At 36.1% G+C, this 23,999-nt stretch overlaps 1 protein-coding gene across 4 annotated transcripts in view; it reads right to left on the bottom strand.

Moving 5' to 3' along the window:
- Positions 1–23,999, bottom strand: part of RIMS1 (regulating synaptic membrane exocytosis 1) — a 487,006-nt gene that overhangs the window by 287,855 nt on the left and 175,152 nt on the right. For 3 of the 4 annotated variants that reach the window (XM_049652868.1, XM_049652870.1, XM_049652872.1), the window contains one exon: positions 913–1,126. In XM_049652868.1, coding sequence (XP_049508825.1) covers positions 913–1,126 — 214 coding nt within the window. The remainder of the gene's footprint in view (positions 1–912; positions 1,127–23,999) is intronic. The other variant, XM_049652871.1, reaches the window with a different exon arrangement.

Here is a 23,999-nt window from a genome sequence, read left to right as displayed (position 1 = left end):
TAGGTATATGATAATCTTAACTGTTCTATATTACATTGCAGACCTACATCAAAGAAAACTCACCCAGACATCCCTAAAAATAATTTTACCATACTAAGATAGGGTATATAATAAAGTATATTAAAATGTATTCTAAAGTATTAGAATTTATCTAGTACTTCATAAAGAATATTTAGTTCTCTTAAATGAGCATCTCAGTGCCTCACAAAGTGTATATATTTAAAGCACAGGCATAACATAAGTAGCTCTCATTTAAGCCAAATAAGGAAACTGCATCAGGTGAGACTACATCTCATAGAGAAGATAATAAGTACAAAAATCCCCCCAAATTTAAAAAAGGGTATTTTGACATACTTTTTAAATATCAAAATAGTTTCCATGAGAGAAACCTAGCACTATATACTTTACCACAACAGTAAATAGGAAATTACTCTCATAGAAGCTAATCATTGCTTTATATATGTTGTCTTCGGTTACATTTAATGCTACCCAGTTCACCTTACATTCTACCTTCATTCAGCCTGAAACAAACGTTGTAGAAACTAAGTTTTTTTTCTTCTTTTTACAAGAAGAACTGGATATAACAACTTTTAAGAGTCTTCTAGTTCATGATACTAAATCCACATTTACTACATTTTTCAGAAAGTAAATTTACTCCCACAAATAATCTGTTGGTTTGAATCTTTTGGTTTTTAATCATTTACTAAGATGCATATGGAAAGCATTTTTTTTATTATTTCATCACTACTCCACTACTATGAACCTTATGAAAAACAGAAAATGGGAAAGGGGCACATTAATGTGTACACTTATGCCTGCATCTACTTTATAATACATGTATATTTTCTGCTTGGCAGGTGTACTGCTTTTCACCTGCATTCAGAGCACCTCTCAGGCTCAGGGAACACTTACGTTGTTGGATCGCAGAGACACGCGGCCTCCACAGCGGGCACAGAACTTGGTGCGGCAGTAGGAGCAGAGATGGCCGCACCCGTCAGCAAACTTTGTTTTGTGACAGATTCCACAAGTCGGAGCATCATCTTTGTGCTCTCCCTGGTAACGCCGCGCTTCTTCCCCTATCTTCCTCACTTGTTCTTTATAGCTTTCAAATTGTTGATGCAATCTCCTGGGCAAAAGAGAAAACGGTAGCAAACTAAGTAAATGACAGAAGACAAAAACAAAAATAATTTTTCCTAACAGAAGTATAGCTATTTGAATGAAACCAAAACATATAAAATAATTTTTCCCACTAATCTTACCCTTCAACTAATCAAACTTTCCAGTAAAAGGCCACTGGTAAAAAATGTATTAGCATGTAACCCACTAGTCTCAGTTTTGTTACTAGCAATGAAACATACACGAGTACAATATATAATCACTGTTTTGGTCCCCAAAGTGGAATTCATGTGTCCACTCCACGCCTCTGCTTCTTCTAGACAAATAGCTTTCAAGGTATTTGGACCGGGGAACTCAACACTTTACAACCACATTCATGTGTGTATACAACTGAAGCAGAAGTTATACAAAATACTTAAGCTAACTATATACGATGTACTCTGGTATAGTCTATCTCATTCTATTTTAATAATGATTACAGTCTAAAAAAAAGTTTGTCACAGGAAATTGATTCCCTGACCCACTATGTGAGCATGATGTATACTTGGAAAAATACCGTTTTAAGTTATAGGGGCACCTGGGTGGCTCAGTTGGTTAAGTGCCCAACTCTTGGTTTTGGTTTAGGTCATGATCTCACAGTTTCATGAGTTTGAGCTGCACATTGAGCTCTGTGGTGACAGCACAGAGCCTGCTTGGGATTCTCTCTCTCCCTCTCTCTCTGGCCCTCCCCCGCTCACATGTCTCTCTCTCAAAAATAAACTTAAAAAAATTATAAATTATAATGCTATGCAATTTGTCTTCCACAAAATATCTTCCTTTACCCCTATTCTTGGAGATTATTTATGTATTTAATATCAAGTGTTTGATTTCATACAGTATATAAAGTATCACCTTATACATTATAATTGAGCTCACTAATCCTTCCACGATATGTGAAAAGTGTTAAACCACACCTTGCAAATATTCAGATTTTTTCTGATACAAATATTTTCTCATACAAATACTCCAATTTGTATGAGAGTTGTCACCACTCTTTATTTAATGGATGCAACCAAAGTTGTTGAGGCAAACCATTTTCCATAAGAATGTTCACATTTAATGTGATTCAAGTCTCCTCCCTTCCCCATCAGCCCTAATCCCTCAATCTTCAACTGCTACAAATAGAAACTATTTGCTGCTCTGTACAGAACACCATGACATCCAGTGAATCCCCAGTGAAAGTATGCCTTAGTTTTGTAAATGAGAACTGAGAGAGTTGTCCGAGGCCTAGCCAATAGTCATTGGCCATTACAACAATGGAGAAACTCCTAGGAAAGTCATCTCTGTAACTGAGCGAGTGCGCTGGATGTATTCCCTAGGACACAAGGTACACACACATGCTGTTGTTAATACAGGCAGTTAGTTAGCTTGATTCTCTACACCTAAGATATCTGTGGGAACTGGTACTCCCTGGAAACAGAATCAAATAAGTTATGTCTAAGGACTCTAGTACTTGAAGTACTGGGATTTCATTATATTTTTCTTTTAACATCAACAACTCTTGAGCAGAATTTTAATAATTACTTTAAAAATTATAAAACCCCTTTCCTGCTTTGCCAATTGACAGTTTTTCTATTTAATAGCACACATACTTGCTCTAGGAAATAAAGTAGTTTAGAATCTGAAGCCCTCCCCAATTTAAAGGCTAGCTAATTTCAGTTCATAGAAATAGTGATATATTTAAGGAAAGCAAGAATGTCTGAACGGCTTGAAAAACAATGCTATTTGGTACACTGAATTTTTTATAATTTAAGCACCATTAATCTAGGCTCAAGTTTTTAAAAAACAACTGGGGCTATCTTAACTACTTCAAAAGTAACCTTACAAAATAGCATTGGAAATCTTAAGGCTTCTATTAAAGAAAGTAATTATTAAGGAGTGGGAACAAGGAAATATCTCTAATTAAATAAACATATAAACTCTAAGCATAGAGGAAGTACATGGATAGATATTTATTGTGAGAACCATCAAATCAAATGTATTTAAGTAAATATAAATGCAAAAGCTAGGCAAAGGGAAAAGATTCCCTATGAATTTACTTTGTAATACAGCACATGATTTGGTATGAGTGTTGGCAAACTTTCCAGTAAAAGGCCAGATTGTAAATATGTTAGACTTTGTGGGCCATATAGTCTCTTTGACAACTACACAGCTCTATTACAACATGAAAGTAGCATAGATAATATGTAAATAATAAGCATAATAAGTGTGGCTATATTCCAATAAAACGTTATTACCAAAACAGATGGTAAGCCAGATTGGACCCATGGGCCAGTCTGTCATCTCCTGATTTAGTATATGCTTTATACTGAGGTATAATGGTTTGAAAATCCACTGTTCTTTAAAAATTCAAACATTGGGGTGCTTGGGTGGCTCAGTTGGTTAAGTGTCCAACTCTTCGTTTTGGCTCAGATCATGATTTCATGGTTTCATTGAGTTTGAGACCTGCGACAGGCTGTGTGCTGGCAGTGCAGAGCCTGCTTGGGATTCTCTCTCTCTCCCTCTGTCTGCCCCTTCCCCACTTGTGCTATCTCTGTCTCTCTCAAAATAAATAAATAAACTTAAAAAAAATCAAACACAAAATACTTTTATCCATCCTATAGGACCCAATCAAAAGGGGTGTTTTTTTTATAATAAATATATGCAGGGCAGTGACCAGTGAGATAAAAACTTACTCTGCTACAATCTCATAGCATTTTATCTGGTCACTCATAAGGCATTCAGCTTTTTGTCTTTTGGTTTTTTTACCATATACTATTAGTATTTCTGTACATGTCACCTTTCTTCTACCAAACAGTAAATAGCATTAGAAATGCACAGTTTAGCAAGATAGTTAAGACATATTTCTCCTTAGTAGTAGCCAATACATACTTGCTAACTGTAAAATTCATACACAAATACTTTGTTCTTAGTCCATTTTGAGAAAAAAAACACAATTTCATACTGAAGACTATGTATCCTGAAAAATCTTGCTGCCACAAAATGCTGAAAATACTGGATATTTAAAGGAATAACTTTAAAAAAATGTTTATTTATTTTGAGAGAGAGATTGAGGACAAGCAGGGGAAGGACAATGTCAGCGAAAGCCCAATGCAGGTCTCGAACTCATGAACTGTGAGATCATAACCTTGGCTGAAACCAAGACTCAGACACTTAACCGACTGAGCCACCCAGGTGCCCCTAAAGGAATAAATTTTAATTCCTATTTGAGTTGGGGAGAAAGTATGGAGATCCTCACAGGAGAAAAATGAAACAGTAGCAGTAATTCAGAGATGGAGTATAGTTATGAAGCAGACCACTGCTCCTGGGACATGTACTGAGGCTCTGTGACCAAGAACTTCAGCTTTAACTTTCACACAAGTGAACAAAATTAACATTGTTGTTAGGTAACCACCAAAAATAATTGAAATAGAGTGTGTGATATCCAAACCAGTGGAAAACATGGAATGAGGAAATAGTCAATCTACAGAAGACAACAATTGAAGCAAATGAACAAACACAGACAAAGCAGGACAATTAGAAATCATGACAAACAATGGTAGTAACAATCCAACACACATCAGGAGTCACAATATGTATAATGGACTACAGCATCATTAAAAGACAAAAATTAACATGTTAGATTTTTAAAATTTAGCTAAATTAGGTTTAGAAGAGATATACCCAAACTAGGAAGGATGTTTGAAATAAAAGAATGAAAAAATATATCCCAGTGAAAGGCTAAGGACAACAACAACAAAATTGGTATAATATTTATGGCAAAAAGCATTACTAAAGATAAAAAGGATAATCTATTATTTAAAAAGTATTCATATAATTTTTTATAAGACAATTCTAAACTTAATTGCATATAATAATATATGAAGCCAAAAAATAATAAAACTACTAACGTAGAGAAATCCACCTTCATTGTAGGATACTTTGACAGACCTTTCTCTCTATAATTAACAGACCAGACAGATCAAAAATAAATAATTACAGAGAATATTTGAAAAACATAATTAAGAACTTTATATACATATGCATATGTATTTATCTGTCCAGTAGAATAAACTTGTTAAGCTTATTGAGTACGATACTTGTTCACACATATTTATTGTCCTCAGTGGTAGAATACATATTTTTTTTTCATGTAGATATGAAATTATTCAAGCTCTGGGCCTCAAAAGTACTGAATATGTTTTATTTCTTAAGTTGAGTGTTAGGCACATATTATATCTTTTATTCTTTTTCTCTAGTCTTTACATATGTGCTTTTGTATCATGAAGTATTTCACATTAAAAAAGGAAAAAATTCAGTTCTATCTCATCAAATATCATTAAATAACAAATGAGTGCTATAAAGAAATGAAAAACTGGAATATATATGACATTAAAATCTACAAAAGAGTTGACCAATTATGCCTCCTAATTAATTTAAAGAAGAAATGTGTATGTTTAAATGCACAATAACTTTATGAAGTAAATTCCCATTTTATTGATGAGAAAACTAATTTTTGTCTAGGGGTTTGCTTTTCCTTTCTATCTGAATATATCATTGTGAATTCACATACTTCAGATCTTACTCTAAGCCCATATAAAAGATGACAACAAATACGGATTCAACTTGCAAATGAAAACATTTCTGAATGCAGGAAAGTGTTAACTATCAGGAAATGTCAGTGTTTTGTCATGACTAATTGAAGATACATGAACAAAAGCTGAGTATGAACAAGCCAAAGCTATGCTGATGAACTCAGGTCCTGAAACTCCCATAGACCTTTCACTCCTGCTCAATAATACTTTCATGCAGTTTCAACTCCTCTACAGTGCTTATTCCCAAACTCTCTTTTCTCAAATTAACTTCAAGCTACTGTGTCCTCCTGAAAGACTCAAAATACTATTTTGATGATGTATGAACCCAGTGCTGGTTCCCTATGTGTGTATGCAGCTTAGGCTGTGACAGGGGGCCAGACCACAACAGGTGGGCAGGCAGCAACATGTCCTTCTCCAGTAGGCCACGGCAAGAAGGCTGGTGAGATAAGGTTTCTCAGTTGAGTTATGAGGGTGGGGTCTCTAGGTTCTCATTTTCTCCATGAGACATTTTAGGAGGGAAGGTCTCTTCCAGTCTTTCTTCCAGTCTTTCTTTCAGTGGAAGAAAAATCTAGCCCTCTGAGTAGTTCCTAAGGATGACAGCTGCCAGGGGACAGTGCTCTCCCAGAAGCTGCACTGACATGCCTGGGGCAGCTCTTTGGTAAGTGCTTCACCCCACAGTTTATGAAGTCATTCACACAAGCATCTCCAAACTCTACCAGGACTTATATCCTCCCGGATGCTATCCCTTAGTGACCTGCACCCATCTGTACCCAACTCTCATGTGTATTTCCAATTCCTTCCTGGTTTTGGCAATAGTCCATATTTATAAAACTGGTTTGGACATTCCCACCGGGAGAGAATTAAGAGAAGAAAAATCATGCTGTTTCTCAGCCCAGAACTCTCTTACAGCTTCAACTCTGTTTCTTCATGGGCTTCTTCCCTTCCTTACAGGTAGGACTCCCTTATTCTTCACTGAAAGAAAGAGTCCAACCAAAGTCTCTAGCAACCTCTTTAACTTATTTCCCACTGTGTTCTTTCTTTACTTATCAGCAGATACTATAAAAGGCGGGGGGAGGAGGGAAAGGAGGAAGGGAGGAAGGGAGGAAGGGAGGAAGGAAGGAAGGAAGGAAGGAAGGAAGGAAAGAAGGAAGGAAAGAAGGGAGGAAGGAAGGAAGGTTGGTTCAGCATTTATTTACTCCCACTTCCTCAAAATCTACTTATTCTGCAACCTTCTGCAATGCTCTACTGAACTGTATCATAAAATTAACTTTAATGTCTTTTTCTCAATTCGTATTCCCCTTATATTATTCTGATATCTCACTCTGTCAAGATGTTGTCCTCATAATAAATTTTGCCTTTGGAATCAGGATATTGTAGTGAAACCATAAACAGCATATGTATTTTTTGTATCTGATGTTTTAATGTTTTAATACATATCAAATATGTGACAGTGTTCTATTATGAATAATAAATGGAAATACGTATTTTATTATATATTATAAATGCCAGTGAATGTCAGTAAATGCAGAATTGCAAATATTAAATCTTTGTTGTGAAATTTATTTATATATTTCAATTTTAGAATTAACAATATATTCTTAGTGATTAGTAAGATTGACAATACATATGATCACAAATTTCAGATTTAAATTATCTAGAGGGAAAATGGTGTTATAAAATACGCAATACTATAAAAAAGAAAGCATTAATAGAGAAACCTTGGTTTTCTCTCAGGATGTGACTTTTCCCCCATCATTTCATTCTGTAATAATCATTGTACTATTTTAACATATGTGCACTCAACGCAAGAAACATCAAGATTCCAGTTGTAAACAGGTTGTTTGGGTGATTAATGGCACACATTTGAAGGACATAAAGATGAATGCCTAAAAAACTAGATATTCTTTAAAAACATCATTATATAAATGCAAAATAATGTAAACAGAAAATTGGTAATGACATTCTTACATATTAATAAGTATTTGTTGATTACTTACTATAAATATGGTACACAGCAAGATGCTAAATGATAATGGTAGAATGCAGAGAAATTTTTGTAATTGGCACAGTACTTCATTTATTTCTATTTTGTATTTTTCCTTCCTCCATCCTGAAAGTGATCAGAAGCCAGAAGACAACTCCAGCTTTCTTCCTGGCTATGCTTTTCAAAGGACAGACTTTCCTAGAGTAGGAGGGAATGGGAACTAGTGCTTTGAAATTCCAAAAGCCTAAGAGGCAGGTGTGGAAGGAAGGTAAGGGCTTTCCCTAGGATGAAGAGAGGGACAGGGACCAGGGTGGCTTGTGCATAGCCATCTAACATGGAGAATTGCTTTTGGATGTGCAAACAAGCATAAAAAGGCAAGGGCTTACGTGTTCCTTCCCAACCGTGGCACAGAACACATAAAACAGGGTACAATATAGGGCCCATGAAGTTAGTAACATGGAGATTAAAGCTAGGAGAGTTCTTCTGAGAATGTCAGATTGTTCAAGTGCCTCCAATAGGGGTGTCCAGGAGAAAGACCTGACAAGGAAATTAAACATCTCGCTAGCCTGATAGGTTGAAGGCTTGCTTTAAAAGATTTTGACATCACACTCTATTGTCAAAAAATTAACACTAACCCCAATTCTAAAGCACAGTTCTTGATTCCAAAAAGTACAGTCTACTTAGGAAGTAAGTTATAGGTAAACGCAAATTAACAGTTTATGACAACATATACCAAGTGGCAAGGAATGTAATTAAATTGTTCTGTAGGGTAATAGTTCTGGTTAAAATAACCAGGGAGGTTTCTTTGGCACAGCTGGTCAAAAACATTTTTCTAGGTGATTTGGAACTTGGACTATTTCCTGAATACTAAAAGTATGGCACATAGTAATGCTACTAGAAGTACTAAAGTAGGAGCGCCTGGGTGGCTCAGTTGGTTAAGCGTCCAACTTCAGCTCAGGTCATGATCTCACAGTTTGTGAGTTCAAGCCCCACATGGGGCTCTGTGCTGAGATCCTGCTTCGGATTCTGTATCTCCCTCTCTCTATGCCCTTCCCCCATTCATGTTCTGTCTCTCTGTGTCTCTCAAAAATAAATCAATGTTAAAAAAATTTAATGAACAGAAGTACTAAAGCAAAAAAATAGGAAAGCATGCTAAGATAATAACACAATTGTGAATGCTCTCAAACTTCTTAAAAGTGTAAGTTGAAATCAAATTATCTTTTAGAGTCTTTGCATATCAGCAAACACGCATCCAGTTTATATGTTGTAATGAATGACAGCCCAATAACCACACATACCTGTGATATGAAAACATATGTGCCGTTAAAAATTGGTTTTTTGGCCCCAAAACAGAGTTGCCCCCTCTTTAAAAATTTTTTTTAATATTTATTTATTTTTGAGAGAGAGACAAAGTGCCAGCAGGGGCGGGGAAGAGAACAGAATCCAAAGCAGGCTCCAGGCTCAGAGCTGTCAGCACAGAGCCCGATGCAGGACTGAAAGCCACAAACTAAAAGATCATGACCTGAGCCAAAGTTGGATGCTTAACTGAGTGAGCAACCCAGGCACCCCAGTTGTCTCCCTTTTAATAAAACTCTCTCTCTGATTCTACTCTTGAACAGAAGAGCAGTAAAATTCCACTGCATTCCAGTGATAACTAATTTTTTGTAATGATGCTTGGTCCCTTATATTAGAGATGAGTTGGGAATAACCTCACAGTCTTTTAAACAAAAAGACTAAGTTATGAAATCTGGTGCTACAAAATTGTTGAAAGGGGGACAGAAGTGGGTTCTTAACCTGACCTCCAGGAATGACTCCTAAAACAAAAGCATAAACTAGCTACTCAGAGTTCCTCAACCAGGAAGCTATGGAATCAGAAAGCCACTGCCCAAATTGCTGGTGTTAGAATCCTACCACCTCAGCAGAGCCATTCTGATCTGGAAATACCACCATAGCCACTTGGAGCCTGCTAGAGAGTCCAGAAAAATGATTGCCCAGCATGCTGCTGTGGTCCTCCATTTAACTCCGTTTCAATTCAAGTTTCATACAAGTACATCTGACTGGTGGAACATAAATCACATCTGGAAATCTAGCTGCAAGAGAACCTGTGAAATTTAGTGTTTAGATTTCTGGCTTCTTCATAAATTCCCTAGAAAGATTCTGGGATAGATGTTGTTGACATCAGTCTTCCACATTATCTACACTCCTCTGATTTATGTCAAATTTCTTAATTCATTCCACTGCACTTGACTTGAGCAATATCTAAGTCTAAGATTTCCTATGGTATTCTCTGTTTCTCTCTCTCTTTCTTCATATACTAAATATACACTTAGTGAACACTATGGGAGCATTTTGCCTCCACCAGCAAATTTCTTTTGATAAACGCAGTGTCCTAACAAAGTTATACATACATATATGTAGCTATCCAGTCTATTGTATCTAGTAAGAAGGATGCAAATACAGCAAAGTAAAACTCAGACTCAGATACAAGACATATATATAAACAAGCAAACAAACCAAAAACCCATTTTGTAGTGATTAGTTGCATAGCACAGATCTGTCACCTGTGGTGAAAACTCTCGTTATTCCTCACGTGGATTATTTCATCAACTTTTTAAGTAGGCTCTGGCCAATGGATTTCCTCACTCTAGTTCATCATTCATACACTCTAAATGATCTTCTTAATAAATTGAACCAATTATTTCAATCCATTGCTAAAATAGAATCTCTAAGATATATTCCAGTTCCTCATCCTGGGGTGATTCTCCCTTTGCTCCCACTTATTTATCTATCAGCATCTCTCACAAACCCTTCTCATTTACTGTATATGTACCATTGTATCAAATACAGTTCTTGATACAAGCATCAATTCAACAAACACTCATTGAGCTCCAACTATACAGTAGGCACTGCTTGAGTCTCTAAGAAAACAACATACAACAACATAAGAGGATACTGAATTTTACTTATTTTATTACTTTATTTAAGGTGTTTTGATAAATATCAGAAAATGGTCCTTTTCCTTTGTACATAGGGATCATGTCCCTGTATTAGAGACTGTTTTTTTTTCTTTTCAAAGCCTAACATAATTTTATCATGAACATAAAACTTGATCTAACAAAATGTAATCTTCTAGGCTCTAGAAGGTTACTGCTGCTTAGAGGAACAATTAGTCTTGGTTAAAATGTGTTAATATATTTTTGTGTTTTTTCAGATAATATTTTACAACTATTCTTATTTTAAATACAAGTTGTTTATAGGTGTTTAACATATATAAAATATTCTTCAAAAGGAATTGATTCATTGAAAAATTTTATAATACAGGTGAAATCACTTTTATAGCAGTGTATTTTTTCCAGCCTTGAACTTCCTTTTGCAAATTGAACCCTAACCAATTATTATAAAACTACTTATCAATAGTTTGAATTTACTTAAGCTAAGCTTTCACTTAACACCGATCTGTAGAAATATAACATGCCATTCCTCTATATGACCATGTTAGCTTTCATTGGAATTTCACCTTTGTTTTCTCCTCCAACCCTTGTAACTATTTCCTGAAATTTAAAAAATGGAATTGTATAAGCTTGAAACTAAAGCCTCCTACATCTTTGCTAGGACTTGGGGATCATCACTTTGGAATCATTTAAACTCCATTCTCAGAATGAGAAAAGATAAAGGAAAGATTCCAAAACCCAATTTTAAATGGAAATATTTAGGAAAATAAGAGACACAGGAGGAGGGATTTCGAAAATCACTATGTACCATGTTCTCATTTTATAAATGAGAAAACTTAGACCTATTACTTTAAGTTACTAACATAAGGTTGTAAAACTGGTTTGTGATAATTAGGACCTCTACTTCCAACTTTCCACTACACTTTCCTATCTTAAGAATACTCATTTGAATATGGCTAGAGGAATAAAAAGTTACTGATTTGTGAAGGATGTTTCCTTGGTGTTCTTAAACTGCATCAAATTTATCTAAGGGGCTTGTTAAAATGCATGCATTTGGACTAACCTACAGAGCTTCTGATTTAGTAGCTAAGGTATAAATTCCAGGACCCTGACTTTTTAAAGGTCAACCAAGGTGATTCTGGTGCAGATTATCTGGGGATTATAATATAGTAGAGAACCCTACATTAAGGTTAAATTTGAAAATGAAGGCATTTTTTTCATACACCTTTCATCACACTTGATAAAATCAATTTCATCACATAATTAAATTTTAAATTTTAATCATAAATTCAAAATTTGGGGGACACCCTATACAAAAATATGCTGGAAAACTTTTAAATATTGCTATTATAATTTGATACCTATCATTTAAAAGTTTATGATTTTATGAATCACAGATATTTACACATTATTATTTGTAGGTTTTGTTTTAATGTTCATAATAGGGGTTATGGAAAGAGAGGGATAAATAAATGAGGCATTTTTAGGGCGGGGAGACTACTCTGTATGGTACAATAATGGTGGATACATGTCATTATACATTTGTCCAAACCCACGGAATGTACAACACGAAGAGTGAACCCTAATGTAAACTACGGACTTTGGGAGATTATGATGTGTCAGTGTAGGTTCATCAATTGTAGCAAATGTACCACTGTTGGGGGATGTTGACAATAGGAGAGGCTATGCAGGTGTGGGGGCAGCAGATATATAGGTAATCTGTGTAGGTCAGAGGAAATTTTCCCCTTAATTTTGCTGTGAACCTAAAAGTGCTAAAAAATAAAGCCTACAAAAAGTCTGCCCTAAAAAACGGCTATAATAATATATATTGTATATATGTGTTATAATATATATATATTATATATATTTCCTAAACATTTCAGTAGTTCAGAAATTTACCTCGGATATTATTGAATACTTTTTAAAATTACTAAAGTTGAAAAAATTACTTTTCAGCTGGTCTAAAACCACATTTAGTCTGTAATTTAAATGTCCAGCAGATGGCACTAAAGATTTTAATTTTTACACTGAGTTCTTATTTAAACCATTTTTCTTTAAAATATCTAATGTGCTAAATAAAATTGGTTGAATCAGCAGGGGTGTAACTTATTAGGAAAAAATGTGGTTTAGGAGGTTGCTGAAAAAGAACAAAAAAGAAATTTATAGTGTTGCAATTTCTGCTCTTTTGTGGAGGACCCTCATTTTATGTGCCCTTTAAAAATTATATATTAAAGGTTTTGTCAGATGTTTTTTGTCTTCCATTTAGCGCTGTTAAAGATGTAGTTCATCCAATCAGCATCCAACAGTGTTCTGAAAGCACTGAGAGATGACACTTAGGAAAAATAAGAGCATAGCTGATGATTAGCTATTAGTGTTTTATTGCCTGTTACTTCAGTCAAGCATTTATTTTTAATTCCGTTTTCAATTTACCATAGGAGGCCACTCCTGAGTAAGCATTAAAGGAAGACATCTCAGGACACGGAGACCCACTAGCACACATTTAAATTTTTGCTCCGCTTCATCTCCCAAAAAACACCTTCACTGTGCTCCCGGGTGCTGTAAGGCACTGCATGTGTAGAAGCTGTGTGTGTTAGGCCTCAATATATTGCTTCTAAATTATGGAATAAAAGCACTGCTTTCTAATAGTCTAGATCTATCAGAGGTCTAAAACTGAATATCTGGCACAAGAGGGAGTCATTTTAATACTTTGACAAGCAGGTTCTCTCATTCACAGCACAGTTCAAGACAAGAAAATCAAGGGAAAAGAAGAGAAACTATAAAGTAGCATATTAAATCGGAATGAAATTTTAGAAATAAATGAAGTTAGTTTTTAAGAAAATAATCTAATAGGTAATGCTGATGATGTCTGCATCATAAATATGTAATTGATCAATTTAAATTCATGTAATCACATGCCACATGAACTTTTCCAGAACGTGCCATTTGGTCATGCTAATTGACCTAATATACAGAGAGAAAACTTCCATGTGTTGGCAATTTTTAAAATTTTTTTTTATGTGTAGTATTTTATATTTGAGAGAGAGAGAGGGAGCGAGTAGCGGAGGGGCAGATAGCCACAGAATCTGAAGCAGGCTCTAGGCTCTGAGCCCCAACACGGGGCTGTAACTCACAAACCTTGAGATCATGACCTGAGCCAAAGTCGGACACTTAACCGACTGGGCCACCCAGGCACCCCCCATGTGTTGGCAATTTTGAAGAAGGTGGTGTCTACACATATGATAAAGCCAGAGTGTTAGGTACTTAATACATGCCTGCTCAATGCACCATAAACCTAATCTTTCTGTATTTTTATTTTCACCAGACTTGCTATGTTTTCTTACTATGGGGAGAGGAAAAAATAGACCAACTTCACTTCACAATTGCTTTTTGGAATGGATTAAATATAAAAATTTAAGTGTATGATCATGAAGAAATTATTTAAATTCTATTCTTCAGTTTCCTATTTATAAATTGGTAATAATAATAGCGACTTCATAGGATTTGGGGAGGGTTAATTAAGATGATCAATGTAAAGTGCTTAGTACAGTGTCCAGCACATGATAAAAGCTCAATAGATGTTAGTGATTATTATTATACGTACACATAGATAATACATGAGAAAAGAAAGTACTTTGCTTTTAAGTTTCTGAGTACACTTAGCTGATAACTTTGGGAAGCAGCTATGACTGGCAGGATTTCCTGGCATATAGGTATCAGTATGAGTGACTTAGATCATCTATAAATTGACCAATAATAAAGAGCAGAAAGGTCATCTTTATAAGATAAAAGTCAGGGAGAAAGGTGAGTCTGATGGTATATTTTGTTTTGTGGAAAGTCTACGAAATACAAGCACTGGGGGGAAACACATATAATTTTGCCTGAAAAATTTTCAGCCTTTTTTTAATGGTCATTTCTAATTCATACAAAGGGGAAAAAAAGAGATTCTAAAATCTGATATTTTAAAAAGGCTATTATCATTAGGCTATTTTGAATTGAATAATGTAGATTACCTAAATCATAAGTGTTCCCAATGCTCCAAAATGGCTGATGAATGACTGATATACAGAAAGCCTCTAACACATGAAAAAGTTGGGTTCCCTTTTACTTTTAATGTCTAATACATTTATGTACATTGAATGTATTCACAGTAGTGTGCTAACCAAATTTTGCTGCTTGCTTGTTTGAATGATAAAATATAATCTGGGATGTGGTGGCTAAAGGGAACCTTCCAGTGTAATTTGGACAAAGAATCACTACCTTAAATTTGTAAATTTGATCAGAATAATTCCTTTAAAATGTGAATGGTTCCATGAAGCTCTATAAGCTGCTCTGTTTCCCAGAAATCACAAAGCCATAAGGGGGAAGTGAGAAATGCAACATTCCCTAATTTGCAGACAGCTAATGACTCTGTCTCCATGGACAGATCCTCTGGTTGGTCAAGTTCAGTGCTTACCCATCCCAGTTACCAGGCTCTCTATTTGACCAACAGTAACAACCCTGTCTTGTCTGGTCAAAGGTGCTATCTCATCTACTTATCCACAGAGAGCGGGTAACAAAGACGTATCAACCCTCCTCTGGATAGAGAAAGGAAATGTACTATTTACTGGCTTCTTCCCCCCCCCAGGAAGTACAGGTGCTAACATGTTGCTTTGGTTTTGGATTTAATCCACATTAGTACCAATACTTCAGAAGACAACAGAGCACAAGGATTCTGGGGCCAAATATCCTTTCCTGGGCTCTTCCTTCTACTAACTTTGTGGCCTGGCAAGTTAACACCTCAATACTCCACTTTTCCATCTCTGAAATAGAGATAATACCTGCCTATTTACAGACAGGATTGTTGTGGGAACTAAAATAGATAATATATGTAAAGCACATAGAGAGGTGTTGATTTTACTAAGTACTCTATAAAACATTAGCTATTTTTTTAAATAATATACAGAGAAAATAGTGAAAACAAATCAGATAAAGTGTCTGATTTTGTTCTGTGCCATCTAATATCATTTAATGGATTACAATACATAAGTAGGATTTAGAATTATAAAATAAAGTGTCTAGGTTGACTTCAGATTTTTAAAAGCAGTTCCAGCAAATATCCTACTTTTAAACCCTGAATTAAATATCTGAGGACTAAGAAATGTATTCCAAAAAGGTTTCCCCTTTTTCATTTTTTAAAAGCAGAGAAATACAATCTTCCTGAATTTTACTTGCACAGTATCCTGAATTAGTCAGCCATCATTAGGTACAGTATTTTCTAAGTCATTCTGAAGTGGATTTCAAGACAAGTGACAAGATGTAATTTCCTTCCCATTATATTTGCTAATGGTGACATCTGTTTTCATCCTTTAATTAAAATACATTGTTAATATGCGTTTAAGACCTAACTATCATCTAAATAATATAACAGGTGTTATAAATAACTTAAGTTCTTTTATGCCCATGAAAGAGATCATAAAGCAGATAATTCAAGTGGTTTTGCAAATATAGAAGTAAAATTCTAGAAGATATAATACTTTTTAATTTCTAAAACATATTTGTACTCTGTATCTCTTCCATGTGACCCAGAACCCCTACCACCATTTAATCAACTCCAGACAACATCTTCTACCCTCACCAGCCACTGCCTGAGAATAATCAAGTCTATTTTTAAAAGTTAGCATCTTATGTTATATTTAGATACTAAAAATGTGTCATAATCAGCTTTCACTAATCACAGTGCACACAAAGCTAGAAATAGTCCATTTTACCTCTCATAATATTGCATTATCTATGAAAAACTTTGAATAATATCAACGTACTTTAAATTTGAACTGCATTTAATTCAATAGAATATGCCAGAACCATGGACAAAAAAATGTTGCAGTTTTTATCACTGTAATGATCCATCAAATTAAGCACAATCTAATTCCAGCTCAATAATCTGATCAATTCTGCAGCAAACCATCAAAAAGAGAATGGTTCACTATACAGATGATCCCAGACTTACAATGGTTTGACTTACAATTTTTCAACTTTATGTTGGCACAAAAGCAATATGCATTCAGTAGAAGCCATACCTTAAATTTTGTATTTTGATCTTTTCCTGGGCTAGCAATATTCAGTATGATACTTTCTCATCATGCTGGGCAGTGGCAGCGAGCTATAGCTCCCCGTCTGCCATTCAATAATGAGAGAAAACAACCAATATACTTGCAACCATTCTGTACCCAAACAACCATTCTGTTTTTCACTTTCAGTACAGTATTCAGTTAATTATATGAGATGTTATTCTACCTCATTATAAAATAGACTTTTTGTTAGATAACTTTGCCCCGGTGTAGGCTAATGTAAGTTTCTGAGCATATTTAGGTAGGTGAGGCTAAGCTGTTGCGTTCTATAAGTTAGGTGTATTAAGTGTATTTTCGACTTAACAATATTTTCAACTGATGACGAGTTCATCAGGATATAACCCCATCATAAGTTGATGAAGATCTGTATTTCACCTAGAAGTAACACCCTATTTCATACTTATTTTGCTGTTATTTGTCTTGAGTATTTGATTAATCCCTTCTGATAGATCATCTTAAACTTAAAATCTGGGTCCCTTCATCTCTTACCCAACTCAGTAACTCCTATGCCAAGTCCTACAGAACAGGCAATCAATACATATTTAGAGTTTAATTTGGAATCCATTCAGTGGACTAGCCTTGAAAGACATGTAGTCAGTCCTTAACAAGAATCTGCTCCTTCTTCTTCTCAGTCCCTTGCAATGCCCTTTGCTCCTTTTAGGGTTAAACCTAGTAGCCTAACTGAAAATAGTGTAGCCATGCAGAGCAAAATTTATACTTTACCATCATCTAAGAATATAAATGCTAAGTAATGTTATGGTCACTATTGATTACCCTGCATTTCAAAGTATAAATGGGGAAGTCAGGGAAGGTGTGACTGAGATGGTGAAATTTGAGCAGACTTGAGGGAGGTGAGAGAACAAGTCACAAAGAGTGGACTTGGAAGAGGAAACAGAAAGGGGGAAGGCCTGAGGTGGGAGCCTGTCTGAGGGTCTAAGGAAAAGCCAGCTGGCCGGTGTGGTTGAACAGGACTGAGCAAGGGCATAGCTGTGATGGGAAGAAGGGGACAGTTATATAAATCTCATCATCATTTTAAGTATTTGGCTTTTACTCTGGGTGAATGGGAAGCCACTGGACAGGTCTGAATGGAGGAATCAGGTGGCTGGACTTAAATTTTCACAGGATCCCTGTGGCTCCTATATTAGGAATAGGAGAAGGCAGGCTTGAAAGTAGAGACAACAGTAAGGAGGTCATGCAAGAGTCCAGGTTGGAAACGATGAAAGTTTGGCCCAGAGGGGCGATTGGGTGGCTCAGTCAGTTAAACGTCTGACTTTGGCTCAGGTCATGATCTCACCATTTGTGAGTTTGAGCCCCGTGTCAGTCTCTGTGCTGACAGCTCAGAGCCTGGAGCCTGCTTTGGATTCTGTATCTCCTTCTCTCTCTGCCCTCCCTGCTTGCACTCTCTCTCTCTCTCTCGAAAATAAACATTAAAAAATTAAAAAAAAAAAAGTTTGAACCAGAGCTCTGATATGGAGGTGGTAAGAAGTAATCAGATGCTTGTTCTTCCTTTCATCTTGCTTTAAATCTTCCCAGAGCATGTGCAGGTAGGTATATTTATATTTTCATGACTGTAACATAATTATTTTTTCTTTTAAAAACAATTCTCAGGTTGCATTTTCTACTTCATGCTATATATCTTTTCTCACTATCAAAGACAATTATTGCCCAATCACACAAAGTAAAGAGTGCTTGGCTTTCTCAGGCTGAATGACACCAAATAAAATGGTCTCTGAAGGAATTACCAAATAATCAGGGGATAAAGAAGTATGATGGTATGCTATCTTATAGTTAAAAATATCCAAATTTATTTGGTGCTCTGTTGGCATCATGGATGAAGTGCTCACCTAGCACTCATCCAGCTTCTAAAATCTGGCAGTTACTAAAGCATCATGGTAGACCTGAACTGATACACTGAGTTGCTTTAAAATTAACAGAAATTTCATTTATTTTATACATTAATAATATATAGGCAATGTGAATACACAATAATCTTATGTCTGGAAATCTTATGTTAAAAACGTTTCGTCAGCTCTTTTTCATTTCTTCTCACTCCAGTGCCAAGCACCAGTGCTCACTACTTTTGTGCCCATGGCACAAATGAAAGAAGAGATTATATTAAATGTTATTAGAATGCAAGTTCTGTGGGGGGGGGGGAGAAGTTCTAATTTTTAACATTAAAAAATATTTTTCCATTGTTTTTGTAATAGATTTCATTTTCCCTTAGATATTTATAAAAACCTAACCTGTAGTGTTCTCATAAAATTAACCTCCTCAAACACATTAAATACCTTACTATGTAGTATATGTATGTGTGTCTGTGTGTGTGTGTGTGTGTGTGTGTGTGTGTATTTTAAACCTTATTAGATGACCCAAGATATAGCAGAGCCTCAAGGTCTCCATTTTAATATCAGTTCTCCTTGTGCAATGCTATAAATAGAGATATAGAAGGAAGGAAAGGGAAATTTGTTCAGATGTTAAGGGAATGTTTCTTTGAATAATCTCTTACATTACCTTAGTTTTGTTGTTGTTGTGGTTGTTGTTGTTTGCTTTGTTTTGGTTTTGGTTTTATTTTGCTTTTGCTTACCCTAAGTCTAGGAGAAAGCTTCTTTTTTTTTTTTTTTTTTTTTTTATTTTTTTAAATTTTTTTTTTCAACGTTTTTTATTTTTTATTTTTGGGACAGAGAGAGAGAGAGCATGAACGGGGGAGGGGCAGAGAGAGAGGGAGACACAGAATCAGAAACAGGCTCCAGGCTCCGAGCCATCAGCCCAGAGCCTGACGCGGGGCTCGAACTCACGGACCGCGAGATCGTGACCTGGCTGAAGTCGGACGCTTAACCGACTGCGCCACCCAGGCGCCCCTAGGAGAAAGCTTCTAATGGGGGTTCTCAGTGAACAGGGAGTGGACTAAAGAAAGGCCCATTAGAGCAGCCTTTCCCAATTCCGCAACTCCCTATATCAGCACTTGTGAGTCTAAACAAATGCCTCTGGCCATCACAAAAGGGGAACCAAGGTCTCAGATGTGGCACCAGGGGAGTGACAGGGCCTCTGCACAGTGAGCTCTGGGCATGGCGGCTACAGCCACCACCAGTGTTGTAGGGACCTTCTTGCCAACATAACAAGAAAATTTTTCACAGTAAAAGAGCCATCTTCAAGACAGACGATACATGAGATACTAGGAAACGGAACTGAGAAGAAAGAACAAGATATAAAGAAGGCTCAGTGTGGCCACAGGCAGAGAGAGGTAACATTTCATATTAATTACTCACATCTAAAGCCTGGTGTGTACACTATGTCTCCTGCCTAAAAATAATTTAACAGCCTGGCTAGGAGCACCACTAATTTGTCTCTGGGCACATCCTGCTGCTCACCTTTCTACAGAATCTGGGTAAGAAAAGATTTTTAAAGTCTACTTTAACCACACTATCCCTGCTTTGCCAAGCGATAAGACTGCAGGATTCATGTATAAATACTCTTGGCTTAAGGATAGATAAGTTATAGTCTTTAACAGATTGCTTTCAAAACCCAGAGGTTTCTGGTTTTTGTTTTAGCTTTGAACAGCCTGAGTAAATAGAAGTACAAGGGCACAAGACAAGTTGTTTTATAAATTCTAAAAAAACTTTGCTACCATCTAAGGCAAAGACACTCTCTTCTTTTCACTCCTGAAATAATGAAGGTCTAGAGAAGTCTTTCATCCAGGGTCTTTGGTCAGCATCTCCTGGGGTAAGGGCGTCCCCACTAAATGAAAACAAGGGTTTGAACAAATTATCTGCTAGTGATGTGCTAAGTAATATGGACAAGTAATATAATCTGTCTGTGTTTTATTCTCTTCACCTGTGAATTGAGGATAATAATTGCTTAGGATAATAATTGCTTAGGATTGTAGAGGAGATTACCTAGTGCAATATTTGACACAGATGTGACGCTCAGTAAATCTCAGTTCTCTTCCACCACTTCCCTTTTCACAACAGCATGGTTTGTGACTTATTCTGAGCTCCTATGGGAAAGGGTAGGAGACTGTAATGGGGAGACCATTTGATGTAAAAAGATCTGGGTGTCAGTCCTGGTTTTGTCCCTCACATACTGGGGAACTTCAGACATGGCCCTCAGCACCTCTGAACTGAGCTTCTTTATCTCTATGGGAATGAAAAACTTTGATACCTTAGAGTCATCATCAGCATCATCAGGTGCTGTTTGAGATGCCAGTGATATGAACAAGAACAAATTAAGTCTGTTCACAGGAAATGTGCATTCAGCTAAGGGAGGGAGGCAGGTGTAAAAACACATTCAGAAAACATACAATAATGTCAGGTAGCACTACACAGTTTGATGACAAAAAAGAGGCTAAAGAATAGAGAGTCACAGGGGCAAAGCATGCTTACAACACACAGGATGGGGAGTGGAGTTCTGAGGGATGTAAGAAACATGGCTGCCTGTCTGAGGAAGAGGATTACTCCAGGCAGAAGGAACAGGGAGTGTAAGCACTGAACAGGAAAGAGCTTGGGTTAGGACAGACAGGGCAGAGAAGGAGAAGGATTAGAGACAAGATCACAGTCAAATGATGCCAGGAAGACCTTCAGAACCATGGAGGGGACTTTCAGTTTTCTTCTGAATGGGATGGGAGGCCACTTCTGGGTTATGAGTGGAAAACTGATGTGATGAGGCTGAGAATTGAAAGGATCCCTCTATTTATCATGTGGAGACCAGATCCTAAGCATGGCAGTGCAGAAGAGAGGTGATCTAGCTACATGGTTCTTTGATAGGGTGCTTGTGGTGAGGATGGTAAAGAAGAGTCAAATTGAAGATACTTTTAAAGTTTACAAAGATACCATTGTAAACTACTATTTTAGCAAGTTTCTGGAGCTTATTCTATTTTTAACCACTTACTAGCTCTATAACATTAAGCAAATCACTGAACCTCCTTAAACCTTGAGTGTTAGGGACTAAATGTTTATACCTTCCTTAACTTTGTATGTTGAAGCCCTAATCCTCAATGATGGTACTTGGTGGTAGAGCCTTTGGGAAGTAATTAGGTTTAGATGAAGCCATGAGGGTGGGTCTCTCATGACAAGGTTGATGTCCTTACAAAGAGAGGAAGAGGCACCAAAGCCCAAGATCTCTCTGCCATACGAGGACACAGTGAGAAGGCCACCATCTATCTACAAGCCAGGAAGAGAGCTCTTGTGGGGGAAGCAAGTCAGCCAGCACCTTGATCTTGGACCTCCAGCCTACAGAACTGTGAGCAATAAACTCCTGTTATTTAAACCACCCAGTCTATGGCATTTTGTTATGGCAGCCTGAGCTGACTGATGTACTGAATTTCCTTACCTGTAAAAGGGAAGCAATAATATTGCTTACTCCACAGAATTGCTGTAAGACCAAAATGCTGAAAGCTAAGTAAAGCTTAAAATTTTCTCAAATTGTAATGATTAATATAAGGGTCAATTCCTAGGAATAATAACTTTAAAAATTCTTAAAGTCTACCAGTGAATATTTAATATAAGAAATGTAGGTCACCTATAATTACACATGAGCAAAAACAGGTCATACACTCACACAAAATTTAGATGAATGATAAAAATTTATCCACAGTTACATTACAGCACTTGAGCATAAACAATTACACTTGATCTTAGCCAAAAGGCCGAGAAGCGATTTGAGCATAAACAATTAATTCCAGTTATCAAGTCATTGATTGTTTATTTTTTCATAAAGAAATAAGAAATGTTTTACTTCTTTTTCTATTTGAGTGGATATTTTAAAAGGTTAGTCTAAAAAGAACAGCCTTCATGATAGAATTCTATAAAAATAATCCTTACTAATTAAAAGAAAATCTTATTTGGAACTATTAGACAGACACAGACTTATAATTTGTTTGGACCTTTGTGCTATTTAGACACCTGCAGAAAGGATTTCCAGAGAACTGATGAGAATTGTAGATCTGGGCTTCATGAATATCCTGTTTTTATTCTTCCATTGTTAGTTCAGCAGAATAATATATTTTTAATTTTATTAAACATGAAATGCCAGGATGAAATCCCTTCACATAAGAATCCATACAGAAATGAAAAATTAAATTCACCATCACCAGAACATTACATAAAGTAGCATCTCTTTTTCCACAAGACAGTATGAGTTTCCTCTCAAGATTATTTCTGAATGGGAGGACTTTACCCTTTGGAAGAATCCCTCCCCACCTCCCTGGCCCTATACATATAAGCCTTTTTTCCTTTTTGAGAATACAAAAAGGAATAACTACAATTATATAGCTTGTATTAAGCATCAGATCTGCCTGGTGTCTATGATATCAGAGATGGGTAAGTGCTTATGTTATTTATGTCCAGAACTCAGATAACACCTTTGGAAAGTGCTTATTGTTTACAGCCAGTAGCTACCTAAACTGCAGAAAGAGTATACATACATTCATTACCCTGGCTCAGTCATCTCCATGATGGTGGCTTATCAACAGACACTGTTTCACTCTAATGATTTTTAACAAATCATTTTGTTTCTTTGTTTTTGCCTAGACTTCAAACAAAGTCTAAAATCAACAAAGTAAACAGAGTAAAAAACAAAGTAAGCAAAATCAACAAAGTAAAAATAACTATGAATACCAGCCATGTAATACAATCCATAATGTGACATCATTTTTTTTAGTATATTTGCTTGGGGACAACATGAGGAGCATAAGAGAGTGGGTCAGAGGAAGTACCCTACTCCTTCATCAGACAACTACAGGACTTGGGGTTCTGAGCTGTTTTCATGTTATGAACACTTTGGCAGTCTATGAATCCCTGCTCATATTAATGTTTTTAAGCATATATCACAAAATGTGTATAATTGTAAAGAGAACCAATTAGACTGAAAATATTATATTTAAAAACAAATCTATAATGTAGTAATATGTATGGTCACTTTAAATTCTTGGGCACATAAAGGAGAATACTTTTTAAAAATAAATAATGGAATATAATATGCTAATGTTTATTCTATGGGTCAAAGCAATGGCCTGAAGAGTGATATCCACAGACTTGCACAGTTAATACATGGGGAAACTGTGGGCCAGGGAAGTCAATTATATAGAAAAAGACAGAACTGAACAAAAAAATAAGGCCACTCAGCACTCACTACTGGGTAGAATTCTAGGTTCTGTTTGGTGACCAGACAAGCCACATTTTTTTGGATAGTCATTTGACCTGGACACCAGAGTTAACTTGCTTTACTTTCTGAA

The sequence above is a fragment of the Panthera uncia genome, assembly GCF_023721935.1.
Source record: "Panthera uncia isolate 11264 chromosome B2 unlocalized genomic scaffold, Puncia_PCG_1.0 HiC_scaffold_24, whole genome shotgun sequence".
NCBI classification, from domain to species: domain Eukaryota; kingdom Metazoa; phylum Chordata; class Mammalia; order Carnivora; family Felidae; genus Panthera; species Panthera uncia.
This window is presented reverse-complemented; position numbering and strand designations above follow the sequence as displayed.